At 34.2% G+C, this 12,051-nt stretch overlaps 1 protein-coding gene across 2 annotated transcripts; it reads left to right on the top strand.

The window, feature by feature from the left end:
* Positions 1-5,292: 5,292 nt before the first annotated feature.
* On the top strand, positions 5,293-9,427 carry LOC108737049. 2 transcript variants are annotated; one of them, XM_018469707.2, is made up of 4 exons: positions 5,293-5,442; positions 5,512-5,723; positions 8,182-8,532; positions 9,129-9,427. In XM_018469707.2, the coding sequence occupies exons 2-4, from the start codon at positions 5,597-5,599 to the stop codon at positions 9,224-9,226; spliced, it is 576 nt and encodes a 191-aa protein (XP_018325209.1). In that variant the 5' UTR covers positions 5,293-5,442; positions 5,512-5,596; the 3' UTR covers positions 9,227-9,427. The 2 variants fall into 2 exon arrangements, with proteins under 2 accessions (XP_018325209.1, XP_018325210.1); XM_018469708.2 differs by lacking the exon at positions 5,293-5,442 and having other exon boundaries at positions 5,458-5,723.
* Positions 9,428-12,051: the final 2,624 nt, after the last annotated feature.

Raw genomic sequence — 12,051 nt, 5'->3', positions numbered from 1 at the left:
TTGCGTAAATGCATCAAATGTTTTAAAGTAAACCCCAAGCTGCCCGATTACCTAATGGGTGATCTACCAAAGAACAGAGTAATACAAACTCGCCCGTTTGAAAACACAGGTCTAGATTACTGTGGCCCATTTCATATAAAAGAGAAGAAAAACAGGAACAAAAATAAAATAAAGGCCTATGTAGTAGTCTTTATTTGCCTTTCAACTAAAGCAGTTCATTTAGAACTTGTAACAGATTTGACCACGGAATAGTGTCTAGCCGCCATAAAAAGATTTTTCGGTCGTAGAGGTAAAGCCAAAAATTTGTATTCAGACAATGCGACCAATTTTATTGGCGCAAAAAATGAAGTAATAAAATTAGAGGCACTTATTTTGTCCGACGAGCATAATAATAAATTAGTTCATGATTTGGCGAATAAGGACGATAATTGGCATCCTATTCCACCTAAATCACCGCATTTCGGTGGTTTATGAGAAACAGGCGAACCACTGTTCACTTACGAACAATTCAATACGTTTATTATGGAAATTGCATCAATATTGAACTCCCGTCCTTTCATTCCATTGTCTTCCGACCCAAACGTTTCAACCCTTACTCCAGCCCACCTTTTAACTGGACATTCTCTTGCGAACGCACTTGAAGCTGATCTGCACGAAGTTCTAACAAATATGTTGTCATTATGTTAGCACATAACAAAGGTCAAGAAACATTTTTGGAGAAACTGGCATAGGGATTATCTCAATCAATTGTAAGAAAGAAGCAAATGAAATATACCTAATTGTAATCAAATCAAAGTCGGCACCCTTGTTATCATAAAAGAAGAGAACAGTCCACCTTTGCACTGGCCTCTGGGTCGAATAATAGCTGTTCACCCAGGTAAAGACGAAATTGTGCGTGTGGTGACAGTGAAAACAAATAATGGCAAACGGTGTATAAAAAGTTACGTCCGTTACCCATCGAGATGTGATGTGTGATAACAAGTGAAAAAGAAAACTTACAATATTTGAAATACAAAAGGTTTCCCTTTTAGGACAATTTAGCATAGTGGTTAAAAATAATTCATTCTAGTTTATACCATTAACTACAATTATTGTTAGGTAGTTTTACTTTTCTCATAATTGCTTTACATCTTATTACACTTAAATCTTATTATATTCGATATCGTATTCAAACTACAAATAGTTACAATTTAATTTTTAAATCAAATTGTTAAATCATTATTATAGTTGTTTTCAAAGGGTTTGCTATTTTATGTCCTTGTAAACTTGTTGAATGTAGCCGTTCAAGGCGGCTAAGATGTTCTGACCATAATTGTTCAGAAGTATTTTTATTATATATTAACATTTCTTCTAACAACACATTTCAATACGTTGACGAGCTTATTCGATTCCTTTGTATATATTTGTAAATAAATAGTTAAACAAATGACTTCATTTTTTTACGACAAGTTTTATGTGAAAAAGTTACACCAAAATTATCCTTTTAATTTACCTGTAACGTACAGTTAATTACTGTACACTTTACATGCATCATTGTGAAAATTTATTCGTTTTTCTACATCTACAGCGTTCGAGTAGAAACTTTGAAAGAGTTTTCTGATTCAACAGACACGGTGTAGGGGAGACTGGGGTCAATAGAAACAAGTGCAATAACTACGAAACAAGAAGCGATAGCCGGATAGTCCCTGAGGAGGATGGATCTGCGTTCGTGTCAGAACCTGTAGAACAGTGCTAGCAGCGGCTCTGTGACCGAGTGTATTGCTTTTCCAGCATCAAAAGTAAGTGTTTTTGATGTTTTTGTTTTGTATATTAGTCAATATCCATTAGTAGTACTTTAATACTATTGTATGTGGTTTTAAGATTTTTTTTGCAGTAACATTTCTTTTTTGTTTTTAGATACCGCGAAACCGTCCAAAAACTACTAATCGAGGAAAGTGCAGTATAGATTTGTATAAAAAAGCTTACGAAGAGATCAAATCCAAGGGAATAACAAGATGCCGCAGTGTATAACGTTAATTTAACGTCATTGTTTAGATACAAAAAAGAAAACGAGACAGTTGCAATGAAGAATCTTCAGAATCTGTAAAGATGGGTTATTCTCCCCACAATAAAGTGTTCTCTGAAGCCCAAGAAAAGGAGTTATCGAAATATTTAATAAGATGTGCTGATATATACTTCGGTCTCCCCAAAAAAGAGGTAAAGAAACTGGCATACGAACTTACAAAATCGTGCAAATTGACAAGGCCTCGATCTTGGGATGAGAATGAGATTGCAGATTGGAGAAAACTGGTTTTTGGCCTTTATGACCAGAAATCCCGAACTATCAGGAAGAGCTGCTAAGCCACAAGTTTGTCCAGAGCCACGAGTTTTAATCGTACAAATGTTGAGGCGTTTTTCGATAATTTGCAAACGGTTATGGACCGTCATAAATTTGAACCACAGGACATCTATAATGTTGACGAGACGGGAGTAACAACGGTACAAAAACCGGACAGAATTGTAGCTAGGCGAAGAATAAAACAAGTTGGATCGGTGACATCAGCAGAACGTGGAACAGTTGCGACGTTAGCTTTTACAGTTAATGTCATAGGTAATGTGATTCCTCCATTTTTTGGTTTATCTAGCGTCCGGCTCCAAGATCATTTTTTTTAAGACGGTCCTATAGGTTCCACGGGCACTGCTAACCCTTCAGGATGGATGCAAGATTTAGGCTTCTTATAACTTCGAAGTCTCATCCAGTACTTTTGGTTTTATATAACCACTCGTCTCATATATATATATATTGATTATCTAGACTATTGCAAAAATTACGGAATTGTTTTATCTTTTCCGCCCCACTGCTCGCATAAGCTGCAGCCGTTGGATAGGTCATGCTTTGGTCCATTTAAGAAAGCAATAAACACCAGCTGTGATGTATGGATGCGGAACAACCCGGCAAAAACAATGAGCATTTATGACATTCCAGGCATTGCTGCTACTGCTATGCCACTAGTCTTCACTTGCAGAAATATTCAAGCTGGATTTCAAGCAACTGGTATCTACCCGTTTAATAGAAACATTTTCACAGATCTAGACTTCGCACCTTCTTTCGTGACTGACCGCCCAAACCCAAATGACATTCATGAATCACATCCTGTGTCTATTGAGATACCAACATCTAGCACCAATGCAGGTTCGGCTATTCCAGATACAAATCAGACATCTATTTCTATTGGAACACCAACAAGCGTCACTAACAGCCGAGTTTCAAGCTTGAATATAGAATCAATTGGATTCAAGTGCTATGGGTAAATCTAGTACGCCTCCAAAGAATTCAGGTGATGCAGTTACAACGGATCAATCTAATACGCCGCCAAAGACCTTTCATCCTGTTGTTGATCCATGTCAGCCATCTACAAGCCAGTCAACAGTTTTCTCACCGGAATCAACAAGACCTTTTCCCATTGCTCCACCAAGGAAGCTGCCTGCAAGCGGTAGTAGAAAGAGGAAGTCGACCATCTACACAGACACTCCCGAAAAAGAAGAAATTAGGAAAGAATCAGAAAAGAAAAATCAGAAAAAACAGGCAAAGAACGTGAAAAAGAACTTGAGTAAAAAAATAAAGGAAAGGTTAAGAAATCTAAGCAAACTAAAGAATTGACTTCTTCTGAAGATGAATCAGATAACTGCATTTGCCTTGTTTGCACGGAAAGTTTTGAAAGAAGCAGACCAGCAAACAGGTAAGGATCAGGACACCAAAGTTTTCGACGAGTTTTCGCTTATTTCTAGCTTTACGACAGACCAAAAAATCACTAGCTGGGATGCTAAGAATTTAACTGCTGAAAACCGCTGGGTGGAATTATTCCAGCACTTCTGTGCAAACAATATCCACTTAACGAACTTTTCTATAATTATTTAGTACGTCTTGTGTCTGCCTCGAAGTAACGCACCTGTCGAAAAAGTCTTTTCTCAAATGAACAAAATATGGACGAGTGAAAAAGCACAGTTGAGCGTCTCAGTATTGAAAGCCATTTTGATTAGAAAGATTAACATAAATAAATAGTGTACTGAGGTCTATTCGTACCTAAAAACGAAACCAGAAATTTTAAGAAAGATTTGTTCAGCCGACAAATATAAAATATAGCCTAACTAGAACAGAGCCGGACTGAAGATTTTGGCCCGGGGTACGATGTAACCAAATGAACTGGTTTAGAAGGGAAAGTGCACAAATTTTAACAGCACTCGTTTTTAAATAAATTTAAGAAGTTAGGAGGAAATTTGCGTTTGTCTTTGCCTCGGTCTTTGCTCTTGTTTTAAAAATTTATTAAGTTTTTTTTAATTTCTCTTTTTTTCACATTTTTTAAGTCATTTGGCCTGGGGTGCATTTGTACCCCTGCATCCCGGGCCAGTCCGGCCCTGAATACGTGCTCACTAAACTATTTTTTGTAGTATTTTTATTTAAACAAAATACAGTTTGAATGCTATTAAATTATCTCAGATCATATTGACATTAATAGGCTTGATTGACATCTTACGAATATACGTACGCGAACACACACATGTAAATTATGTTGCAACTCTATTGTGATTTTCAAATCGCAAAATATGATGAACACTCCCGATTTGGTTTTTGGGCCCCTTTCAATAACTTCTCTTTATCTGGGGAAATATTAAGATTTCGAACTGAAAACATTTTTATCTAAATAAAATATGCTGCTTTACTCGAGAATGGTATAGCTTTTTGAGTTGAAGGTTTTTTTAACTATTTGTGAACACGAATCTAATCTAAGTCTATATCTACTCCTCTTTACTGCTGCCTCTGCTTCTAATATGTCTTTTCACGGTATCCTCATCATTTGCCTGTAATACGATATTTCAAACGTTTCTAATCTTTTCTTCTCCGGCGCGCCCACCGTCCACGATTCGCACCTACATAGAGTCGTGCTCCAGACATTTACTTTTAACAATGATTTTCGAATTTCTAAATTAACTGTTGGCGAACATAAAAAATACATAATGGTGACAGGATAGCGTCACTTGAATTAAGAAGAACTTTACTCTTAATTGGTCTCTGAGCGTATATAGTTACGGGGTACATAAATAATTAATAGACATTTTGGAAAAGTCGGTTTCAGTATTCGTCTCCCTGGGCGGGCGCCCCCTTCGACTTCTCTTAAACACGGTCTCCTGGAATTATTTATTATTTGCCTTATCAAATTTTAAACGACAGCCTTATCATCACTATCTCTAATTTATTAATATTATTGATAAAAATGCGTCATTACTCACAGAAATATATTTGTACGAAAAGAAAAAGAATATTATAAAAGTTTTTTGTTTGTTATTAACACTAATTCCAAAAAAAATGTTATAAAACATTGTTTTGTTTAGTGTTAAACATATCGTTTATACCTGTAGATAATTAAATAATATCCAAAATTTAATCTTAACCAATATAATCAGGTAATCAATGTTTTATAATGCTGTGTATGTAGTACATCTATCTAAAGGCAAACTTGTATGACGCTACAGATTAGAAGCATCGTCGTTAACGGGTAGAGTGACGGTTTTTGGTATTGCTCACTTTTTTTTAGAAGTGAAAATTTTAAATACGGGAATGGGTATGGATATGGACGATATGGAAGGCAATTTTTTTAAGTACCTGTATATAATTCTTGCCGTGGTAGGAGTTTTTATTTTATTGGCAGGAATAATTATTTGCTGCAGGTTAAGAAACCGATCAAGTGAGTAGATTACAATTATTATTTATTAGTTAATTAAAATAATTCAATTTTCTTATTAAAAATAGTAAAACAATTAATAAAATATTACTATCAATAATTAAAATTGACTCGGCAGGAAAAGGATATAATGTTGGTAAGACAATAACTGTACAAATTATAATTACCGAAATAATGTAAACTTATCTTTTTCTACTCCAATCTAATGACATACTGTACGTAAGTGTAATATTAAAATTGGATTTTAATGTTAAAAAAAACTCAAGTTTTTGAATAGAAGACTGACAGGTATTTGTTTGTCATCTCACATAAAACAGATGGATAGCTGATAAGATAAATGTACATTTTATGTGTAATACGTGGGCACCAGCAACAATCGTAACAAATTAACTTGATTTAAATACAGGGTGTAGATAATTGGTATTCTCTTTAAGTAAATGATCATAGTAAATGTAGTACAAAAGGTATTTCGCCTTAAAGCACGAACGTCGGAATTAAGCTAATTATTATTATTTATTAGTGTCAATCGTCTGTAAAAGTACTAACGGAAAATGACAAACGATATTCAGAAGTACTAGATTAGTAGATAAGTCACAACAAGTGTCAGATCTACTTGAATGAATAAATAAAATGTGAAAATTAAAAAACTTTTTTATTTCCTGAAAATACTGAAGAAAAGAAGGCGGAAACCCTAATCATATACAAGTGGGAAGCATTAATCCTATAAATACAAAAATAGAACATGAAAGACGCTGTCTCGCTGTCTGATTACATGTAGGTAATATGTGCGACACCCATCCAATAAAATTCCGACTGGTATCGCAAATCGTCGGCATCAGCACGCACGGTACGCAATCTGATCCTCAAAATTGAGATAGATTTTAAAATTGCCGGTTCCGTCTGCACGAATGCACATACATACGTTGCCGCATATGATATGATAACATTCTTTTTGTGCCGTCTGGTTTTATTCGACCAGGCTTGGGCGGTGGTTTATTGAGACTGCCTGTAGCGTGATGATGAAATCAAATAAAATCAAAATCGCGGTATAAGGATAAATTAATCGTATTCTTAAAAATATTTCTAAACTATGAAAGCTAATAAATTAAAGTGCTGTCTTAGCGAAAAAAAAACACGATAACTTTTGTGTATACATTTTTATGCCCGTTTCGATGAATTTGGTTCGTTCGTGTAAGATTGGAACTGTTTTGTTGTCCAACGGTTCAGTTAGTCATGTGAAGTCCATGCTATATACGAATACGCACGCATTATCCGACACAACAGTCGATCAACTTTTCAGTTGAGTCTTGTCACAAACTCTACCCAAATGAACAGTCTGCCAACAGACTTACAGCATAGGACAGCAATGTCTCTGCACGCACTTGACGACAGAACAGTTGAGTTTACACTTTTGTAATTTTAAAATAAAAATTATTATTAGTTGGTGGCCATCATGAATGGACAAGCAGATTTTACCAACAAGCTGAAAGAAAACCAGCTTTGTACGACAAAAGTCTAAAAATTACAGAGATTGTAATGCGAAGGAGCCTGCCGCACTCACTCTGTGGAAGCTAAAAAGCTTTCTAGGATATATACGCAAATCCATTTTAATATTACTTCAGATGCAGATTAATCATCATCATAAGGTCGTCAGTTCTAGGACTGGTTGGACACGTACCTCCACTCTTTCCTATCCTGAGCTAAACTTCGCATTTCCCTAAAACTGGAACAACTCACATCCTTAACTATTTGTGAACAGTAATCTAACCTAGGTTTACCTCTACCCCTCCTAACTCCTGTTTCTGCCTCTAATATGTCTCTGACTAGACCTTCATGCCTGTGAAGGTGTCCTACCAACCTATCTCGCCTATTTTTTATTGACTTCCATAGGGTCCTCTGTTCTCCTATTCTTTCTAATACCTCTTCATTATAACCTTTTCTACCCACGTTATCCTCATAATTCGCCTATAACATTTCGAACGCTTCTAACCTTTTCTTTTCCGCCGCTCCCACTGTCCATGGTTCGCACCCGTACAGCGCCCTGCTCCAAACATACACCTTGAACAATCCTTTTCGAAGTGACATCTTTTTATTAAAGGCGATACGACCCTGCGCTATCCTCTGCTTTATATCCTTACTACTCCTTCCGTCCTGACTTATCTGAGTTCCTAGATATCTAAAACCTGCCACTTCTTCTAATTTTTCGTCTCCTATCTTTATATTCACTCTTTCCCTACTTTTTCTTCCCTTGCACACCAGTATTTTAGCCTTATGGAAAATAAAAACGTCCAATGGGTCACCATTAAATATTAATATTATGAGTGCTCAGTGAACCAGAGTTCTCTTCATATGTATTTGCAAGTATTAAAACTTTTTGAAAAAGTGAATTTCCTCGTAAAGACAAGAAAATTCTTCAAAGCGACAATAACCAATATTTACATTATATTTTCCATGGTTTTAGCTAAAAGCACAATAATTTATGGTAGTCCTAGTGTTGCTGGTGGTCAAGGCGTATTAACAACTCAATCAGTATATCATCAATACGGTACAGCTAATCGACAAATACCGGTTTCTCATGGTACACCTATGATGGGCACGCAGCCGTCTTCAAATGTATCCGGTTTTCCAAACCCATACAGCAATTATTCGCCCCAGACCTATATACAGAGTCCTCCGTACCCCACGGGAAACGAATTTCCTCAAATACCCCAGCAATCTCAACCACAAGCGGTATCTACTCCGCATTATAATATAGAAAGCAAAAGCAATCCTCAATTTACTTCAGCTCCACCCTACACTACTAATGAAACATGTGAGTATACTTCTCAGTGAGTAGAAACGTAGAATTAGAAAATAAATAAATAAATAATGAATACTATAGAGTTATTAAAAGTTTTAGAGGTAATTACCTTGAAAACCGTTAAATGCTGTAAATAAAATAATATTTTTTTNAGGGCGATTTTATTATTATTTTCTTATTATTATTGTCAGAAGTAATTGCTTACTTAATTATAAAAAATAATTCTGATTTTCTTATCCAAAAAAATTGTCTGATGTTACTAAATCTAATGCCTTTTCAGAAAGCAATCATTTAAAAAGAAAAGAAAAAGTCTTCTTTATTTCGTTTTATTGTGTTTATATATGTTTGTAGATTTCAAACAATTTACGTTTTCATAATTTTATTTTAATTTCAACAGGAAGTTGTTTCAAAAAATCGCTATATGACGTACCTTATCTTTACCGTAACAAACGTATGTAGTTTTACGGCAATTTATGTGTGTATTAAAGATTAGTACGTATCATCCTGGGTAAAACAATTACATAGAATTAAATAGAACATTACTAACCAAGTTTTATATCACATAATACACATTATGAGAATCATTTATTTTATATCCATTTGTGTAGGTAACTCCCCTCCAAGTTACGAAGAAGTACAAACCGAAGGTAATCAGAAACAGCCAGCATATAATCCTAATTTTACGAATAATTCTGGTAAATATTAAAAAGATGTGAGAGAAGTAGAAGAAAATAAATTGTTGGAACGAGTAATAAAATCGCTAATGTGATTAGTGGGATCAACAATTGTACATTATTTATTAACTATGCTTTCGTCGAGATTCAACTCAAGTGTATGAGAGAGTAATATTTCTATTTTTATTTTAGATAAATATACGTATTATAAGACCTTCAATTTCAATTTTATAATCGATATGATATGTATTAAAAAATAAAATATATAAGAAAAGAAAAACAAAAGTATTTTCCTTGAAAATAAATTAAAATGAAATTATGGAACCTATGAATAATACTTCTTTTGCAAGATAAAAATCTGTTAAAGTGGCTTTAATAATAGATTTGTTGCCATTGAACGACTTGTCTCGAAAAAAAAAATATAAGTATGTTTTTTATGGCTGTGTTAATTCAAAAACTTTCGCGTAGGTGTGTATTGTGCACAACAACTCTACCAAAACGTCATCGCAATCGGATGAGTGATATGGGGACATTATTCGTTACACAGAGAAACATTTATTTTTGCATACGATAGATAGGTGAATATCGCATTATCGAAATTCCGTATAATATGAACAGAATACTAAATATGCTATACCACCGTATACCGTGAACAAACTAAACTTTCAGTTATAGAAACAAATTTCCATTGACCTTAAAAATCTATACTTCAATGTGTTGTATGGAATCAGTACGAAAAGTAATTCGGAAATGGTATTATTATTAATGAGTATCAAATTGAACAGAAGGTGAAAAAAGTCTTCAATCGATAAGTGCTTATTACTGTTTCATTAGGTAGAGTTGTGGACGCCGCTATATATAAATGTAGTAATAACACAATGTACAGAAGAGTGACGTCCACGTTAATGCCCCGATGTATGAGCGAAAGAGCCATTTCACAAAACATAAGAAATCCTCAGAAACAAGCAAAAATTTCTGATTTCTTTGGCTAAAAATATTTATTAGTGTTTTATATTTGTATTAAAGTGTATTACATAGTCAACATCTATAGTATTCGTTAACGTGAACAAATCGATAAGAAGAATAACTCGCGAATATCTGCTGCAGCATTTCTCAAACTGTGTTCTGCGGAACCCTGGTGTTCCGTGAAGATCACCAAAGAGTTCCGCTAAATTTAGTGCTTTTTTCGAACACGTAAGTTTTGATTTTAATATTCAAGCTAAAACAACAAAAATTAATACCCCCATGAGATAAAACGATGGAATCTAAGTTAACCTAACCTCATATTAAGTATATTTGTAATAATAAAGAGCTCGAACTTTCCAATTTTTAGAACAACTTTTTTAATTTTTCTTTCTCTAAAAGTCTCATTCGGACGATTACGAACATTTAAAAAAAAAACAAATAGCCAAATTGTCTAACCGTTCTCAAGTGATATACGCTTACTTTATTAAAATATATAATTCATAGCAAAAATGTTATATTAAAACTACTTTGAAGGAAATCAGGCGTTTCTCGACAGAAGAAGATAAGGATTGTACGTATTAAAAAGTTTAAGAAACGCTGGTTTACTGCATCTATGCCCAGCGCATCCACCAAAACTGTATTATCTATCATTTAATTCTCGGAAGGGTTAAAGTCAATCCCTATTCCAAAAAAAGTATATGATGACCTTTTTTAAAATGGCATCTGTTTCTGTCAGCTGAATTATAATAGGAGATAAAACCTCTATTTTTCAAAATAAGTCACTATTTTTTAGCAAAAAATAGTATTTAAAACTCATGAAAGCTATAAAAGCTACAAAATGGTCATTCATACCTAGTATGATTTCTATTATTCTAAAAGTATTTAGACTACTAAATAAAAATATTTACACGAAATGATTGAAATTCGACTATCGCATAAATACAGTTCTTACAATCGTAACAATTGGTACATATTTTTGGATATGTTCCCGGCGGATGAAATACTTTTTATTACGTTTTTACCTAAACAAATATTCACCATTATAAGGTCGACAGTCTGGTTGGACACGCACCTCTATTTTTTCTTATATATCTTGAGCTAACCTTCGCATTTCTTTATAACTAGAACAACCCACATCCGTAACTATTTACGAACAGTAGTCTAATGTAGGTTTACTTCTTCTGCTCAAGTCCTATTTCTTCATGTTTAAGAAGGTGTCGTACTCTGCTCCTACTCGTTTCTTCTCTATTCACGGTATCCTCATCTTTTAACAATCTTTTTCAAATTTCTAAATTAACCGATCGCAAGCATAGAAGTGCCTTCTTTTTATTGAAGGCGACTCGACCCTGCGCTATCCCCTGCTTTATATTCCAACTATTCCTTCCATCCTGACTTATCTGACTTCCTAGGTACCTAAAATCGGCCACTCTTTTAATTTTTCATTTTCTATCTTTATATTCGATCTTTCCCTACTTTTATTTCCCATGCATACCAGTATTTATGTTTTACTTTTATTTATTTCCATTTGTCAATATCGCTTCCATTTTATTTAAAGCTATCTCTAAACTTAGGTGTGAATACTGCTATATCATCAGCAAATATAAGCATAATAACCTTTCCCTAAAGTTGTCCTCTCTTTAATGATGTTTCTCGTGCTTTTATGTGTAAATTAAAAAGTAACGATGACAGTGTGCATCCTTATGTGACTTTCTTCCTATACTCTATAACTGTCTGTTATTTTTCATACAAACTACTATGTATCACTCTTCTATCTCTGTTTATCATCCCTACATTATAAGTATATCTAACTTCTTGTCGTATTTAACATTGTCAAAAGCTTTTTCTAAATTTACGATTCCTATGTACGCGCTCTTTCCTTTTTCTTACCCGT

The sequence above is a fragment of the Agrilus planipennis genome, unplaced genomic scaffold (genome assembly GCF_000699045.2).
Source record: "Agrilus planipennis isolate EAB-ADULT unplaced genomic scaffold, Apla_2.0 scaffold112, whole genome shotgun sequence".
NCBI lineage: Eukaryota > Metazoa > Arthropoda > Insecta > Coleoptera > Buprestidae > Agrilus > Agrilus planipennis.
The sequence above is the reverse complement of the archived record's forward strand: the minus strand, read 5'-3'. Positions and strand labels throughout refer to the sequence as shown.

What these genes read in the sequence shown, in the direction of transcription:
- LOC108737049 (XM_018469707.2), top strand. Translation starts at nt 5,597, where the DNA reads ATGGGTATGGATATGGACGATATGGAAGGCAATTTTTTTAAGTACCTG. An exon ending in CAGGTTAAGAAACCGATCAA is followed by an intron (nt 5,724 to 8,181) that starts GTGAGTAGATTA and finishes CCATGGTTTTAG; the next exon opens with CTAAAAGCACAATAATTTAT. An exon ending in CTACACTACTAATGAAACAT is followed by an intron (nt 8,533 to 9,128) that starts GTGAGTATACTT and finishes CCATTTGTGTAG; the next exon opens with GTAACTCCCCTCCAAGTTAC.